Genomic DNA, 17,414 nt, shown 5'->3' with positions numbered 1-17,414 from the left:
TGTTTTTCAGGTGCCTCATTGTACGTGTCTCGTGCTGCTGGAGAGATGCCCCAGCCCAAGTTTGCAGCCGGTGGCAGAGACCCCGGAGAGGAAGGGGCCAGCTCTGGGTCTGGTCGTTTTGGACCTTCTGGGGTGAATAAAAAAGGGTGTTTGTGTGTTTGGGGGGGTTTAATGTTGTCATTTGGGGCACTGTGATGTCACTGGGGGGGGTGATGATGTGGCGGAGGAGCATATGAGTGGGGGATGTGGGGGTTACGTGGGGTTCCCCCCAAAAGAGGCAGGTCACAGCCCCAAAAGGGCTGAACAATCTTGGGATGGATTAAAAAATGTTAAAACCTGTAGCTATGGGCGTGAGGCGTTGAAATAGAGAAAAATCTCTCATTTACGTATAGGAAAATAATATTCCTTTATGTACGTAAAATGAGTTCAAAATAAAATCTCTGTTACATAAAAGATCTTAGAATGGAAAAATACTTAAAAAAACTTATTTATAAAAAGATACTAGTGTCAAAATAGATGTGTAAGCAATCGGTCTAAACAGATATTCTGTGTCTTAGGTGTTAATGTATGAGTCTAAACAGATTTTCTATACAAGTGTAAACAGATAATATAAATTTCCTAAATATATATGTGTAAACAGATACACGAGTGTAAGTGTCTGTGCTATATATGGATTTGTGCAGCCGGAAAGGAGAAAAAAAAAAAATTTCACACTCAAAAGCCAAAATCACCAACTTTTATGTTGTGGCTGAGGTGCTAGCCCTGCCTCCCTCCTGGAGCCCCGTCGGACTCACTGCTGTCACCCCCTGGCCCTGGGGCCCCGCGCGGGGCGATGCAGCGTCCCTGGGGTCGTTCTGGGGCAACCCCCCCCTGTTTGGCAGGTTTTTGGTGCAGAGGCGCTGGCTGTCGCTGCCTGGGCTCGAGTGCGGGCAGGGCCGGGAGCTGGGAGGCCCGCGGCCGGTAAGTGGTCCCGGTTCCCGGCTGGACTAAAGCGGGCTGAGAGCGGTCACGGCTCATCACCGCAGTGAGCGCTGAGAGCGGGATCATTAACCGGGTGCTGCCGCGCGCGCGCCCCGGCCCCGCCCCCCGCCAGTTTTGACCCCGCCCCCGGCGGCGCCGTGCGTCGGTCCGCAGCTCGCGCGCACGCGCGGCTTCTTGGCCCTGGGCCGGCGCCGGGCCCCACAGAGCGGCGGCCGGAGAGCGAACCGCGACCGCCGGGGCTCCGGAGAGCTCCCCGCCACCCGGAGCGCGTTCTGTCCCGCCCGCCCGGGTCCATCTCCATGCCCTCCGCGGTGCCTGAAGTGCCCCCTCAGTCCTCCGGAGCGCGTCTCTATGGCACTTTAGTCCTCCAGGCTGCCGGAAGTGTCCGCTCAGTCCTCCGGAGCACGTCTCTATGGCACTTTAGCCCTTCAGGGTAACAGCGGTGCCCGCTCAGTCCTCCGGTGTGCGTCTCTATGGCACTTTAGTCCTCCGGGACAGCTGCCCGGTGGTGCGGAGCCGGGGTCGGTGGAACAGGATTAGGAGTCTATGGTTTACGTGTTGGCCTGCCCGGACCGCTGAGGCAGAGGTGGGACGGTCAGCTCCGATCAAGTGGCGGTTGGCAGGGCCAGGCCTTTCCGTAGTGTTTTATGGAGGTGATGGGAGCTCCTGGAGGGGCTGTTCCGTGGTAGTGAAGCAGACGGAAGGTGTTGGGGGGGGGGGCCTGAACGTTGGGTCCAATTTTTTTATTTTTTTTTTTAATGGCAGTCTGTAGGTGGAGTCTAGATGTTATTCCTAAATGGAAACAAGAGCCCTGGGATTTCTACGGTAGCACTCGGCACCTGGGTGACTTGTTCGATTTTTGCTTTTTCAGGTGCAGAGGGATGAGCCGTGCGCCAAAGGGCGACGCAGGAGAGGCAAGTGGGGCGACACAAGAAGGTGAGTGGGTGTGTGGTGTCGGAGGGAAGACGTGACCAAGGGTTATACGACTAGCTTATATATTTGTTGTTGTTTTTTTTTTTATTTTGAAGGTGTGAACTAATGAGTAAATCGGGATATTGGCGCCGGAGGTGACTCGGCCGAGGAGAGCACCGACTAGTGGGATGAAGTAGCGGTTATTTCTCGGGTGTCATAGCGTTGGTGAAGTCACAAGCACCTTTTGTTGTTTGGGTTTTTGCAGGCGGTACCCAAGCCTCAGCGTGCCAACCTGTAAGTGGCAGAGGCAGGGATTGCCAGCAGACACGGGAAAGGAGCGGGAGACGGGAATGGCTGCAGGCAGGCTGCAGTTTGGGGCGGTATCTCGGCACATGCCTTTGGTTTTGTCTTTTGCAGGTGCCACCCGCAGCCTCGGAGGGCCGAAGCAGCACGCCAACAAGCAGCCTGAGAAGGTGAGGCGGGTGCGGGCCGCGTCAGTGTCTAATAGCAAAATATTATATGGCAACTTGGTTGAGCGTTTACCTTTGGTTTTGCAGGCACCGTGTGGGCTCCCTCGGGAATTGGACGAGCCCTTGGGGTGAGCTGGGTAGTAGAGAGGAGGAGCATGGGGTGATGAGTTCTCTAGCGCAATGGTAATTTTGCATCTCTTGGCATCTGAGGCGCTACAAGCGATGACTGCTGCAGCATCCGACTTGGGAATTGGCATGGAGCAGGTGAGTGGAACACCCACGGTGCTTTTGAAGAGGGGGGTTTTGTGGAGGAGGTTGGCGTTGACAGGCGCGATGCTGACTGCCAGCAGTGTTTTGTCCATTGTGTGTTTTTATTGCAGATGATGAAGAGGAACCTGGCGACTACAGAAACGTCCCAGAGAGCTGACGTGTTGGGTTTTTTTTTTGTCGAGGAGGGATGCAGACCCCCCAGCCCTCTGAAAGCTGAGGGGCCGGGGCTGGGGAGGGGCTGGGAGGCGGGCACAAGGTTGGCAATTGCAGGGAGGGGTTTTAAAGTCAGGGTAGAGCAGAGGGCTGTCCAGGACCAGCGCCAGCCGGGCAAGTAAAGGGAGCAGGTTAGTCTTCAGCACGACGCTAGCGTGTGCCGGGCAGGGCGGTTCCAGCCTGTGTCTGCGTGGTTCGTGTGCTCTGTCTCCTGCGTCTTGTATAATACCTTCCTCTGGTCTTGAAGTCTCCGTAGCTCTTCTGCGATCAGCAGGCGCCTCGGTAGCCGTCCTGAGAGGCTGCAGCGCATCGCCTCCTTGGCATAGCGCTGGTCGGGCCCTTCTTGTCTTGCCGTTATACCTTAAAGCGTGGATACGCTTTCGTACATACCTACGTACCTTCTGGTGTGCGTTGCATCGTAGATGTTTCGGAGTGGTCAGCTCCTGTGGTGGCAAGCCAGGTGGCACCTGCAGTTCCGTCGAAAGGTCTGTTTTGCAGAGTAATCTTCTGGGATTTCATTCCTGTGTCCTTAATGGTTTTAGGTCTTAAAGCCCACCTTGTCATGCGTTCATCATCATGGTTTTGATGGTGGTCTCTCATGGGCTGCAGCTGTTGCCTCTCTTTCCTGGGGCTGCTATAAGGCATTCGCGCCATTGTGGCACCGTCGGGCTTCTCTGCTGGTGTCGTTCGTCCCTACGGGAGCCGTTCTTCTCACTCACAGTCTTACAGGGTCTCAGCGTGATGTTGTTCGTGGCGTCTGTGCGTGCTGTTGGTCCGTGTCAGGATTGGAGCTGCCTGTGCTCGGAGCTGAAAGTGCATTTTGCATCACAGATGTTGCTGGAGGTGACCTGGGGTGGAATAACAGCTCTGCTCTTGGAAAGCTGTGTTTCCATAGAGATCCCCTACGGCATTCCGTCCTCGTGCTCTTCTGGGCTAAGATCTTTAAAGCCTGGCTTCTCACACATCCTTTGCTCTGGCTTTGTATTGTGTTGGGGCACTCTGATTCTGCCTGCCGCGTGAGCCTGCCTCGCTTCCCGGTGCTTTTTGTTGTTTTGCGTCGTATCGCTCCGTACGTGGCTGTGTGTTGCATGGCGTTGCTCCGTGTTTGGCGCTGTACTGCGTGGTCTCCCTCCGTGGGTGCATCGGCTGCCGCCTGAGACGCTCTTGCGTTGTCTGTGTGACGCGTTAGTACCGGATCGCTCCGTATCTGAACCGGTGTTGGGTCGTTCGTCGCGACGCCTGGTGGTTGCAGTGAGACGGCCTGGCCCTGCGTTTTGTGTACTGTTGGATCGGTCCATGTTGGAATTCGTATTGCGGTTTTGCACCCGGCAATTTTTGTCCCTGGAGGAGGTGACAGCCGGGCCCCGGGGGGGGCAGGCCCAGGAGGCGGTGACAGGCAGGCCCTGGAGGGGACAGGGCCCATGAAGGGGGGGTGACAGGACGCAGGGAGGTGATAGCCAGCCCCCGGGGGGGGGAGGGGGGGGGGGCGGGGACATGACCTGCGAATGGGGGATGACAACCCCTGGAGGAGGTGACAGCCAGCCGCCGGAGGGGAGGTGTCAGGGCCCCGGGGGTGGGGGTGACAGACAAGCCCTGGGGGTGGCAGACCTTGGGGAGGTCACAGCCAGGCCCTGGGAGGGAACAGGGCCTGTGGAGGGGGGGTGACAGCCCCTGGAGGAGGTGACAGCGAGGCCCCAGAGGGGAGGCGTCAGGCCCTGGGAGGGGACAGCCCCGGGGAGGGGGGGGACAGTCCCCGGGGGCGGTGACAGGCCCCAGGGACACGCGGGGCGCCCGACGTCCCGCCCCCGCGCCGTAACCCCGCCCCCGCGCCGTAACCCCGCCCCCGCGCCGTAACCCCGCCCCATCCGCACAGCCCCCGCCCCATCCTCGCAGGCCCCGCCCCTTCCCTCCGCCTGGGGGCGTGGCCTGAGCGCGCCGCCACGCCCCCTCCCCGCGCCGCCAGCGCGCGCCGCCGCCACGCCCAGTGGGCGTGGCCCGGCGTGGCGGCCGTGACGCGTTGCGTGCGCGCCGGCGGCCCCCCCGCCCCCCTCCCGCGGCGGTGGCGGCGGCGGCGTTGTGACGTGGCGCTTCCGGCGCGCGGGCGGCGGCGGCAGGACCCGGTGAGTGCGGGCGGGGCCGGGCGGGACCCCCGGGACCCCCCCCGCCCGGGACCCCCCCCCGGAACCCCCCGGGCCTGTCAAGGGACCCCCCGTGGCCTTCTGGGCTCCGCCGGGACCTCCCCGGGCCTGGCAGGGACCCTCCGGGGCCTGTGGGCCAGTCAGGGACCCCCACTGGGACCCCCAGCGCCCCACCAGAGCCTGTCACGGAGCCTCCAGGGCCCCACCGGGACCCCCCGGGCCTGTCAGGGACTCCCACCGGCCTGCCAGGGACCCCCTGGGCCCCCCTGCACCCCACCGGGCTTGTCTGGGACTCCCTGTGGGCCCTGGGAGGGGGTTTGTCCCTTCCCCACGCAAGGGACAGCTGCAGAAAGAACTGGGAAGGCTTTAACCAACATTTAACTGGGCCCCTGGTCCCCCTGACAGCCATCACTCTACTCCCTTACAGGCTCGGGGATGGCGTGACCCTGGCTGGGCACCGAGGGGCTTCGGGAGCCCACCAGGACCCTCCGCCGGCCCCGGCGAGGTAAGTGCGGCCCCGCTGAGCGCACGGCTCCCTCCTGCCCCGGCCGATTCCAGCTCGGGTTGTAATTACAGGTGCCGTGTTCCTAATTGGCGCGTAGGAAGCGATAGCATCACCCTCCTCCCAGCGGGGACGAGGTAATTAACTCCTGAGCCGTAAGTTCTGCCTCCCTGACAGAAATCCCATGTTCGCCGAGGGGCTGCCGCCTTCCTGGCCCCCTCAGAGCACCCCACGGCAGCAGGGGCTGCCCCACAGGTGTCTCCCTGTCCCTGGTTTTTGCAGGTTTAGTATATCGGTAATAAAAAGAAGCATCTGCAGTAAAGAAATCTCCCTTCCCTCCAGCTCTTTGTGCCGTTGGAGCAGCGACAGGATTTATTTTAGGGCCCAAGCTGACCACGCAGCAGCCTGGGGGTCCCCGCTGCTGACGCACGGCCAGTTCGCACCCAGCGCAGGGGCTTCGTGGCAGAGCTGAGGCAGAGAAAAAGCTGCTGGGCTGAGGGAAGGGAATCCCGGCCCTGGAGATGGAGCCCCCTGCCGCTACCTTCATCCGAGGGGTGGGGGACGAGGTGACGGTGGTAGCCGGCATTGTGGTGCTGGTCTTGGCTCTGGTCCTGGCATGGTTGTCCACCTACGTCGCTGACAGCAGCAACCAGCTTTTGGGAACGATCGTCGCGGCGGGGGACGCAGCCGTCATCCGGCTTGGCCATGTGGAGCGGTACGTGGGGACAGCGGGGGCGGACGAAGCCCCGGAGCCCCCCAGTGTCCCCGAAAACGCAGAGGAGAAAACAGAAGAGGAAGGGGGGGGCGGCGTCAGGGCTGGCGGCAGAGCAGGGGGACAGTGGCAGCCCCCCCGACCCTGGCCTGGAGCGGCTGCTGGACATCCAGAGCTTGCCCAAACGGACCTCGGCTGCTGAGCCCAGCGCCCCAGGCAGCCAGGGGGGGCCGCCCAGCCCCGGGGACGACGACGTGTGCTCCGGCCTCATCAAGATCCGCCTCAAATTCCTCAATGACACAGAGGAGGTGGCTGTGGTCCGGCCCGAGGACACCGTGGGGCGGCTCAAGAGGTAAGTCCCGAGGGAGGGGGGGATGCAAGGGAGTGCTGCCTGGTTGCAAACCACCCTCCCCGGCGGCTGTTGTCCCCCTGCCTTGTACAGACAGCCCCCTCCCCACCATTCTGCCTGAGAACGGTGGAGGGTTTTCATCCGTTCCCGCTGTGCCGTTACCCCCCCTGCTTTGCCGAGGGATCCCTCCAAAAATAACGAGAAGGTGCCGAGTTTAAAACAATGAGTTTAAAAAACAGGACGTTGCGTGGTGGCGGTGCCATAGCTGTCTTCCCGTGCGCCCCCCCCAGGCAAAAAACCCTCATGGGTTTTTACAATGGGGGAATGGGGGGTTTTCCCCAGCCCCAGGTCTTTTTAGGTGCATCCATGAGCTCTCTGACCTCTTCCCTCCTCCTGCAGCAAGTATTTCCCGGGCCAGGAGAACCAGATGAAGTTCATCTATCGCGGGCAGCTGCTGCAAGACCAGGGCCGGACGCTGCGCTCGCTCCACATCACCGACAACTGCGTCATCCACTGCCACCGCTCCCGCAGCGCCACCACCGCTGCCACCGTCCTGCCCGACCCCGCCACCACCGCTCCTGCCGCCGGCGGCCTCCCCCTGGGCGCAGGGAACCTGCTGGTCCCCGCCGTTATGGTGGTGCTGGGCGTCGTCTGGTATTTCCACATCAACTACCGGCAGCTCTTCACCGCCCCGGCCACCGTCTCCTTGATCGGTGTCACCGTCCTCTTCAGCTTCCTGGCATTCGGGATGTACGGACAGTAGGGACTCGACCGGCAGGTGGCACGGCCACTATCCTGCCCCGGTTGGTAGCACAGTGCTTGGACAGGCGCTGCTTTCTTCACCACGGCGTTACAGTGACTGGAGCCGGCACGATGGGAGCTTGAAGGCACGTCCTTCCCCGTCTTGGTGCTGGACTTTGTTCCCCCCCAAGAAGGGGCTGTGTCCCCCCACCCCGAGACACAGCGCCGGGCTGGAGCCGTCTCTGGGGCAGGATCTCGGCCTGGGTACAGCACAGCGGGTACGAGCCCAGCACCGGAACGGGCTGTGGCTTCCTCCCAGAGACATTTTAAAGCAAATAAAAAAGGTGTAATGTCAGCCCGAGCGCTCACCTTCCTGCCCGGGGGGTGAAACCGCAGCTGGGGCTCAGCCACCCCCCACTGCCTTCCCCATGCTTTTGGGAAGGATTTGTTCAAAAAAAGACCTCCGAGAGTGGATTTTTGATAAATTGAGCGGTGGGAGAGAGGGGGTATGATGGCCCTGCTTAATTAAGCACCTGTAATTAAGCAGGGCGCCGGCGCTGCACAGCAGCCACGAGCCAGAGATACCAAGTCAAGATGCAGTTTTATTTACAGGGGCAGCCACAACCCACTAATGGGACACACAGACCTTACAACGGCTCAACTACCCGTACGGGCTGGAGTACGTGCGCAAAAATACAAGTCTCAAGGTCAGGAGAGCCCCGGGCGGTCACCGGCTCTGCCGCGAGGGTGAGGACATGGACCTGGAGGTGGGGGGGAGGGCCACCCCCAGCGCCGTTACGCCCCTTGGACCCCAAATTGCAGCCCCTCTCCTGCAGCCGGAGGGGCTCGGGCTGTCCCCTCCAGTCACCGTGCCCTCCCCAGGCGGTTGGAGGTGGGGGGGGCCCCCAGGGTGTGGTCCCCCATGTTTCTGGGTACCTGGACCACCCCCCCACCCTGTCCTCGGGCCCCAGGGCACGCGAAGGCCAGCTTGGCGCGCTCCAGTGGCCGGCCCCCCCCCACCCCCCCACCCCTCCTGCCCCAGCCCCCAAAGCTGTGCCAGGAGCTACCACTGACTGCAGCAGGGAGGTAGCATGGGGGTCCCCACACAGCTGGGGGGGGCCCCCCCCCGGCGATTTGGGGTGCCCAGGGCTCTGTGGGGACACCCCCACCCCCCCCCCCCAGGCAAAAGCCCCTGCCACAGCACTAGCCTTTAGCAGCAGTTTTAAAACAATAGTGAATCCAGAGTCGAGAGCACCATAATTTGTGAGACCCACCGAAAGGACCGGCCATGCTGCCATGGCATGTCGGGGGGGCGGGGGGGGGGGTGGTCAAGGGACACAGGAGCAGCCCCCCCGCCCTGGGACATACAGCCAAACTTGGGGTGTCAGACAGCTTGGCGGGGGGGGAATGCACAGTGTGTGTGGGGGGAAACTGAGCAAACCCCATCCCCAACACAGCCCCTGCAATGGAAAAATGGCGGGGGGGGCGGGGGGGCAGGCAGAGGGACCCATCCTCCTCAAGCCTGCACAGCAGGGTGCTGGTCCTGGCTCCCCCCCCCCCAGCCAAAGACCAGAGCCTGTGGGGGTACAAACACCAGCTGGAGCTGTTAGGGGTCCCAAAGGGCCCCCCCAAGCACAGCAGCAGGTCCCCAGGCACATAGGGACACAGCGCTGGGGCTGTGAGGCTGCGGGAGCCGGGGGGGGGGGGGGGCTCTGCCTTGAAGCTGGGTTGTGTCCCATTCCTTCCCCCCCCCACCACCCCCCAGTTCACTCTGTAATGGGGGCGGGGGGGGGGGGAGTACAGCCCATTTCCCAGCATTTTGGGGTCCCCCCTCCCCACACAGAGCCCAGTTTGGCAAGCAAGGAAGGTCACAGCTGCTCCCCCCCCCCACCCTGAGCAGGGGACACAGCCCCACAGCCACCACCCCACCCCCCCCCCCCAAACCAGCCCCAAACACGAAGGATGCAGCATGCAGACACCCCCGCCCCCAGAAGCCCTGTGCAGGCAGGGCCGGGCTCCAAACACCTCCCAGCAGCCGAATCCAGCTGGTTTCAGCGGGTTTGGGGGTGGGGGGTGTCTCTACTTGTGTCCTCTGAGCAGGGGAAAGCCCCCCCCCCCCCCCGCCCAGCATGCTCACCCCCCCCCATCCTGAGCCAGCCCGACCAGCGAGCGCCGGCCCGGGGCATGGAGAGGGGGAGCAGCCCCAGGCCCGGGGCTCACCCCAACTTTCTGGGGGAGGAGGGATCTATGGCCCCCCATCAGCTGGGTCCGGACCTGCCCTGGGGGCCCAGGTGCCCCTCCGCCCCCGCTGGGGTAAGGGGGCTCTGGAGGAGCAAGCCTGGGGGGGGGGGTGGGGTGGGCAGGGGGACACGGCTGGCTTTTGGGTGGGCAGTGCGAAGGGAAAGGGGGGGTTGTGCCCCTGTCTCTGAGTGAGACACCCCCTCAGAGCCCTGATGGGAGCCCCACGTACAAAAACTACGTCACAGAATAAATAGAGGCACCAGGGTCCGGGGGGGGGGGGGGTAGGGGAAAGAAAGAGGGGGCACTAATGGGGGCTCCCAAATCCAGCTTCCCCCTCCCCTACAGCGATGGCCAAGTCCTCCATCCTCTGCGCCCCGAGTACCCGCTTTTGTGTCCGAATGGGGGGGGAGGGGGCGGCGGGGGGGGGGGAAAAGGGCTGCCCCAGCCCCTGTCTGTCCATCTGTCCGTCCCCCCCCCGCCCCATCAGCTCCGCTGCGTTCAGTTGATGTCGTCATAGATGCTGGGGGTGTGGGGCGCGGGGGGTTTGGGCTTCTTCTTCTTGCTGGAGCCCAGCCCGGGGGCGCCGCTCACCAGCCCCAAGTGGGGCTTCTTCTTCTTGGTCTTGCGGGACTCCGAGTTGTTTGTACCTGGGGGAGGGGGAAAGGAAGGAGATGGGGGTGTTGGAGAACAGCTGGGCCAGCAGGAGCCCCTCCCAAAACAGAGAGGATCCCCCCCCATTACCCATCCAGACTTCGGAAAATGTACCCCAAAATATTCCCCCCCACCCCGGGAAGGTGAGTGCCAAGATGTCCCAGCGCAGCAGATACTCTAGGGACTCTTCAAGGTGGCTTTGGATAGCCATGGTCCGTCTGTCTGTCCCCTCCTGTACTGGAACACCTGGTTTTGCTCCTCCCAGAGGGGTCTGTGCCACTGGATCTGCCCCCCACCCCCGGCCCTCAACACTCACTGGCTTTCGAAGAGGCCGAGTCGGAGGGCGAGATGTCGGAGGAGCCGTCCCACTGCAGCCGGCTCATGATGGCCTGGCTCTCCGCCACCTCGAAGCTGTCGTTCTCCACGCTGCCCTCCGCCTCGGGCAGGGACCTGGGCAGAGGCGTTATGGGGGTCCCCAGCCCCCGGGATGAGGTGGGGACGGAGCCCCCGTCAATGTGAGGGGGACCCCAGGGGCTCAACCCAGCTCCTCGGGACCTGGCTGGGCTGCACATCCCAATCCCAGCCCTCCAACCCCCACCCCACCCCACCCCAAGGTGTCCCTGTCCCCACCCTCGCTCAGGACATGCAGCCCCCCCCCCCCCCCCCCCCCCCCCAGGTCTCCATCCACACTGGGTGGCAGAGCCTTGTCCCTGTCCCCACACCGGGACAGTGGCCCCGGCCCATTCTGGACCCCGCGTGTGTGCTCACTTACGCGGAGGGACCGAGGAGGTAAACCCGGACCGATCTCCGCTGCTCATCAGTGTGCTGGGGACACCGCAGGGACCTGAAGGAGGAGGAGGAGGAGGCAGGGGCTGAGTCAGGCGCTTTGCTCTGTGTGTGTCCCCCAGCTCCCATGGGGATCTGGGCACTCTGGGCACCCCCCACAGCCCTACACCGAGCAGGGAAAGCCCAGGGCGCTCTCACCTGGTGCACATCTTCTTGGTGTGCTCGGAGATGACCCCACATTGCTGGGGAGAGAATCATAGAATGGTTTGGGTTGGAAGGGACCTTAAAGACCATCCAGTTCCAAAATCCTGCCCTGGGCAGGGACACCTCCCACCAGCCCAGGTTGCTCCAAGCCCCGTCCAACCTGGCCTTGAACCCCTCCAGGGATGGGGCAGCCACAGCTTCTCTGGGCAACCTGGGCCAGGGGCTCACCACCCTCACAGCAAACAATTTCTTCCTCAGATCTCATCTCGATCTCCCCTCGTTCAGTGTAAAACCCTTCCCCCTCGTCCCATGGCTCCCCTCCCTGATCCAGAGTCCCTCCCCAGCTTTCCTGGAGCCCCTTGAGGGACTGGAAGGGGCTCCAAGGTCTCCCCGGAGCCTTCTCTTCCCCAGGCTGAACCCCCCCAGCTCTCTCAGCCTGTCCTCACAGCAGAGGGGCTCCAGCCCTCCCAGCATCTCCGGGGCCTCCTCTGGCCCCGCTCCAACAGCTCCGTGTCCTTCTGCTGTTGGTGCCCCAGAGCTGGAGGCAGCGCTGCAGGGGGGTCTCACCGGAGTGGAGCAGAGGGAAAAAATCCCCCCCCCACCTCGCCCTGCTGCCCACATTACTTTTGAGAAGGGACGGGTGAGCGGGCAGAGAAGCAGCCATGTGGACCACAGGCTGCACTCCACCATGATGACCCCATCTCCTCCCAGTGCCATCCTGTTACCCCCAGACAAACCAGTTCCACCACCCCAGGCCACCACATCCCCCAAGATCAGGACCTGCTGCCCAGCAGGGTGCAGGGGTTTCTGCATGTCCCTGTCACCAGGTTCAGAGCATGAATGTCCCACTCCCAGCCTAGAAGCCATCCCCGCCAGGCCGGAGCTGAGCCAGGAGAGACCCCGGGAGTCCCAGTGCCCATGCACCCCGTCCAGCTGGGGACGGGGGTTCCTCTGCGCCCATCGGTGCCTCCCACACCCCCAACCACGCACCGTGGTCAGCAGCGTCCGCAGCTCCTCGGGGCCCAGCGTCTCGTAGTTGATCCCCGCTGAGTTGCTGTACTGTGGGGGATGGAGGCAGAGAGTGGTGTCAGGGCAGGGACAGGGACATCCTGGGGGACGGAGGAGGGACCGGGCGCCATCTCCCCCCTCGCCCCGGGGCTCACCTTGAAGGGATCGGGGTTCCCGCCGATCTCGCCTGGAAGAGAAGGGAGGTGAGGAGGGTCCTGCCTCCCCCCGTGGCCCCCGCCTCCCCCCTGCCCCACTGTGTGCCCCCCTGTCCCCCCTACGCTGCCACCAGCCCCGCCCAGCGAGAGCCCAGCCTCCGAACAAGCCCCGCCCACTTAAGAGGCCCCGCCCACTCACGCCCCGCCCGCCCACGCCCCCAGACCACGCCCCCAACCTAAGCCCCGCCCCCAGCCCCGCCCACTCACCATTTTTGTGTTTGAGGGACTTGGACCTGCGGGGCGAGTTGGGGTTCTGCAAGGAGAGCGGGGCGGGGGAAATTTGGGGGGTGCAGGGGGGGGTCCCCCCGTGTCCCCCACGACCCCCCTGCCCCCCCCAGGCACCCCTCGCCCCCCTCACCTTATCCGATTTCCTCTTCTTTGCTACAGGGAGAGACAGAGAAGGGATGATTTTGACCATTTCTGGTGGATTTAGCCCCGATTTCTGCACAGCCGCCGCCAGCCCACCCCTCCAGCCCCGCTGCTGGGACGCTCCCCTCCCCAGGGGACCCCCCCCACTGGGCTGCTCTCAGCCCGCCACCCACCGCACTGTGGCTAGGACTGGGGTTCAAGGGCTACGGGGCAGCAGGGATGGGTCCCCCACCCCTCATGGGGGGCCAGGGGCCCCCTGGCCGGGCTGGCACCGCGCACCCCGCGTCCCCCCACCTTTCTTCTCGGAGCCGTAGGACCAGTCGTTGTCGTTGATGTCGTCGTTGTCCTCCTGGTCGCTCTCCGACTTGTTCATGTTGTTGCTGCTCGCGATCCTGCACCGGGAGGGGAGGAAGGTCAGGGACCCACAGCCAGGATCCATCCCACGCCCTCCCCGGCACCCCAGGATCCGTCCTGGCACCCCAGGATCCATCCCGCACCCTCCCCGGCACTCTAGGATCCGTCCCAGCACCTCAGGATCCATCCCAGCACCCCGGGATCCATCCCACACCCTTCCCTAGCACCCCAGGATCTGTCCCTGCATCTCAGGATCCATCCTGGCACCCCAGCATCCATCCCACTCCCTCCCCTGGCACCCCGGGATCTGTCTCTACACCCCAGGATCCATCTTGGCACCCCAGGATCTGTCCTGCGCCCTTCCCTGGCACCTCAGGATCCGTCCCGGCACCCCAGGATCCATCCAGAGCCCCCCCTAGCACCCCAGGATCCATCCCGCACCCCACCAGCTCTGCCATGCCCACCCCAGACAGCCCCAGCCCCGGCTCCAAGACGGGGGGCTGTCCCCAGCAGCCACCAAGGAAAGGGGGAGGATAGAGGAGCCAGGATTCCCAGTTTGTTTTTCCAGGAAGGAAGGAAGCACGAGGAGCTGGGTGGAGGTGGGACTCCGGGGTTGGTGGGCCAGGATGTGCACCCCCTCAACAAAAAGCAATGAGGGGGGAGAGCACGGATACCCAATTCCCACCCCAGCGCCGAGGTGGGGGGGTCCCTAAATCCTCCACACCCCCCACTGAGAAGAGACAGCCCCACACCCTCATTCTCCCTTTGTGCCTCAGTTTCCCCATGCAGGGGGGGACCGCGGGAGCCCCCAAACTGCTGTTTTTTGTGGGGGGAGGGTGGGGGGGGGAAGGGGGGCCAGGCTGACCTGCGGTTGGCGATGCGGCTGCTGTTGCGGCCCATGCCCAGGCACTTCTCCAGGTGGGGGGCGAAGCGGGAGGCGGCGATGCTGCGGCTGCAGTTGGGGCACACGCACTCCTTGTTCTTCCACTGGTTGTAGACCTGCCCGAAGATGTCCACGCCGGGCTGGTCCACGATCTCTGCGGGAGGAACACGCGTCAGACCCCACCCCCAGCATCAAGACTCCCCCCCCACCCCCCCGCTGCAGGGATGACACTGGCCATGCCCCCCCCAGCTCCAGCCCTTTGGGCCACCCGTCCCTTCGCAGACCCTCAGTGTGGCATCGGGGGCCTGAAACCAGGAGCAGCGCAGCTGGGGGGCGGGGGGGGAAGGGGGTGTCTCTTCTCCCCCCACCCACCCCCAGGGCACATCACCACACCTTGGGGTGACATTTCTGCGGTTCAGGTCACCCCAGGGGTTTATAAAACGGCACAGGCACATCCTGGCACTGCCAAGGGGACACTCAGGCTGTGACCCCCAGCTCCGGCCCTTTGTTGTGGGGGAGTCCCTTGGGCCACTGGTCCCTTCCTGGACCCTCAGAACGGCATCGGGGGCCTGGAGCTGGTGGCTGTGCAGCCGGGGGGGGGGTGTGTGTGTGTGTCTCTCCTCCTCCCACCCACCCCCAAGGGCAGAGTCCCGCACCTTGGGGTGACATTTCTGGGGTTCAGGTCACCCCGGTTCATAAAATGGATCCTCTGGGATGGGCCAGGCACGTCCTGGCGCTGCCAGGGGGACGCTCGGGCACCCAAACCCCTACACGTGGGGACGACCAATTCCCCAGCAGCCTCTCCATGGGGACACTGGGAGGGGGGGCGCTCGCCGTGTCCCCGGGGCAGGGGGGGGCTCACCAAAGTCCTTCATGCTGTCGGGGTCCGTGTCGTCCAGGAAGAAGTAGCCGCACTTGACCGCCCGGTGGACTTCGAAGCAGAGCCCCAGGCAGGCATCCTCCACCAGTCCGTGTAGATCTCGTGCGCGATGGCCTGGGGCATGGGGTGGGGGGGGGGACGGGACAGTGTTAGAGAGGAGGGGGGACAGCTGGACAGCCCTGGGGGGAGAGCCGGACAGCCCCCCGGGGGGGCCACTCACCTCCAGTTTGCTGTTATCCAGGCCAGACAAAGACATATCCTCCATTTTCATTTGCAACTGCTCACGGAGAAGTCACGCCGAATGCTCATAGCACGGGACACGGGGGGGGGGGGGGGTGTCTCACTGCAGCGGGGGGGGGACACAGACACGCAGGGGACACGCTGGCGCCCCACTCCCCTGGCCAGCAGAAACCCCTCCCCCGCCTCCTTCGCCCCCCTCACCCAACCAAAACCCCACCCCCTGCCCCATGGAAATAGGCCCCAAGACCTTTGGATTGTCCCTAAGAGCCGTGGTTGAGCCCCCTCAGGAAAAGGGGGGGGGGGGGGGGCATGGGGATCCCCAAGCCTGGCACTCCCCCTCCCTACCGACCACCGGGGAGGAGGACATTCCCTGGACCCCAGTACCAGCCACCCCCCCCAACCATCGCCAAGGCATCAGGCCCCTCCAAGAGCCCCCCCACACCCCCAGCACCCCACAATCACAGGTGGACACAGGGGACCCCACCCATGCACCCCGAAACTGGCCCCCCCGCAGAGGGTTGGTGGGTTTTGCTGCATCACCATCCCTTGAAGCTGCTGGAGGGAGGGGACAGGGCAGGGACAGGGGCCACCGTATCCCCCCCCCTCCGCAGAGGGTACCCCCAACCCTCTCCAACGGGGGGGTCTAAAGTTGGGGGGGCCCCAAACTCACAGCAAGACCCCCCCCAGCACCATGCTGCTACCTGCACCACCAACGGCCGGCACTGGCCGGTGGAGGCATCCCCCGGTTGCCATGGAGGGGGGGTTTCCGAGCCAACCACCGGGGACCCCGGGGGGGTCCCCATGTGTGTGTGCGTGTGTGCCCCCCTCTCTGCACCCCGGCACCCGCTTCCGGGCCCCGGCCGGGGGATTTCTCTTCCATCCACCGCGGAAAGAGGAAACACCGGCTGGCACCAGCCCAGCCCCGCGCCGGGGTGTTTCCTGCTGGCCCCCCGCCCCGGCCATCCCCCCCCCAAGTTGGGAGGGTGGTGCGGTGCAGGCAAGACCATGGGGGGGGCGGGGAGGGGGCTGCCCAGACCCCCCCCTTTCGCTGCAGGCAGGGCCTGGAGGAGCTGAACAAAAGGGATGCAGGCACCCGGCTGGGGGGGTGCACCCAGAATGGGGGGGGACACACACTCTGAACCCAGAATGGGGGGGGCAGCGGGCTGCACCCTGTTTGGGGGGGGGCTACACCTGCTGGGAGGGTGCCCGGAACCCGGCGGGGGGGGGGGAGCTGCACTCAGAATGTGGGGGGGAATACACCCTGCTGGAGGGGGGGGGCTGCACCCACCCGGGGCGGGGTGCCCCCAGAATGGGGGGGGAGGCCTGAACCCAGCTTGGGGGCGGCTACACCCAGCTGGGGGAGGAACCCACAATGGGGGGGCGGGCACCCAGTCTTGAGGGGGGTGCACCCAATTCGGGGGGGTGGGGGAACTGCACCCAGTTTGGGGAGGGGGGGGGGCATTCAGTCTGGAGGGGGTGCACCCAGTTTGGGAGGAGCGGGGGGGGGGGGGGGGGGCTACACCCAGCCTTAGGGGGGGGCTGCCCCCTGTCTGTTCCCCCGGGGCGATGCCAGCCTTGGGCGGGGGGGGCGGGGAGGGGGGGCGATACACGCCTCGCGAGTGGGGGGGGGGGACACGGCAGAGAAACCCCTGCAGGGGCCGGGTGCTGCAGGGGGCTGGGGATTGGGGGGGGCAGGAAGCGGGGGAGGCAACTGGAGAGCGGGAAGGGGGGGTTCCGGGGCCGGGAGGGCCCTCATGGGGCGGGGGGGGGGGGGAGCCAGGAGGGCGCCGGGGCGGGCCGGGCTCCTCCGGGGCGGGATCACGGCCCCCCCCCCTCCACGGTGCCGCAGGGCCCCACGGCGGGGCGGGTCCCGGGAGCGGGAGCTGCGGGCCGCGGGGAGGGGCGGGTGGGTCTGTCGGTCACTCACCGGCGCGGAGGGCCCGTCGGAGCCGGGTCAGCGCCCCCCACCGCTCCGCCGCGGGGCCGGGCGGCGGCTCGCCATGCTCGGCGGCAGCGCCGCCCGCCCTGCCGGGGCCGGGGCCGGGGCCGGGGCGGGGCCGGGGCGGGAGCGGAGCGCGGAGCGGGCGGGCGGGCCTGGCGCTCCCTCCGCCCGGCGGCGGCGGCGGCCCGAGGGAGGGGGGGGGGGGGAGGGGGGGCGGAGGGGGGGAAAGGGGCGGGGCGCCGCACCCGGCGCGCGCACGGCCCGCCCCCGCGCCCGCCGCCAATGGGGAGGCGCCGTGCGGGGCGCGGCAATGGGAGCGGCCGGCGCCGCCGCCGCCGCGCGGGGCCGGGGCG

At 65.1% G+C, this 17,414-nt stretch overlaps 2 protein-coding genes across 2 annotated transcripts; one reads left to right on the top strand and one right to left on the bottom strand.

Moving 5' to 3' along the window:
- Window positions 1-4,868: 4,868 nt before the first annotated feature.
- TMUB2 (transmembrane and ubiquitin like domain containing 2) lies at window positions 4,869-7,643 on the top strand. The gene is given in 4 exon segments (XM_054224357.1): window positions 4,869-4,966; window positions 5,412-6,304; window positions 6,306-6,550; window positions 6,947-7,643. Coding segments are annotated over 3 exon segments (906 nt in total). The 5' UTR covers window positions 4,869-4,966; window positions 5,412-6,007; the 3' UTR covers window positions 7,311-7,643.
- A 227-nt stretch (window positions 7,644-7,870) lies between these two features.
- ATXN7L3 (ataxin 7 like 3) lies at window positions 7,871-17,126 on the bottom strand. Its single transcript, XM_054224355.1, is given in 14 exon segments — window positions 7,871-10,176; window positions 10,497-10,630; window positions 10,953-11,024; window positions 11,165-11,208; window positions 12,161-12,229; window positions 12,334-12,365; window positions 12,601-12,646; window positions 12,752-12,774; window positions 13,057-13,154; window positions 13,982-14,153; window positions 14,862-14,966; window positions 14,969-14,993; window positions 15,100-15,218; window positions 17,047-17,126. Coding segments are annotated over 13 exon segments (1,020 nt in total). The 5' UTR covers window positions 15,151-15,218; window positions 17,047-17,126; the 3' UTR covers window positions 7,871-10,027.
- Between the last annotated feature and the right edge of the window lie 288 nt (window positions 17,127-17,414).

The sequence above is a fragment of the Rissa tridactyla genome, chromosome 19 (assembly GCF_028500815.1).
Source record: "Rissa tridactyla isolate bRisTri1 chromosome 19, bRisTri1.patW.cur.20221130, whole genome shotgun sequence".
Classification (NCBI taxonomy): domain Eukaryota; kingdom Metazoa; phylum Chordata; class Aves; order Charadriiformes; family Laridae; genus Rissa; species Rissa tridactyla.
This window is presented reverse-complemented; position numbering and strand designations above follow the sequence as displayed.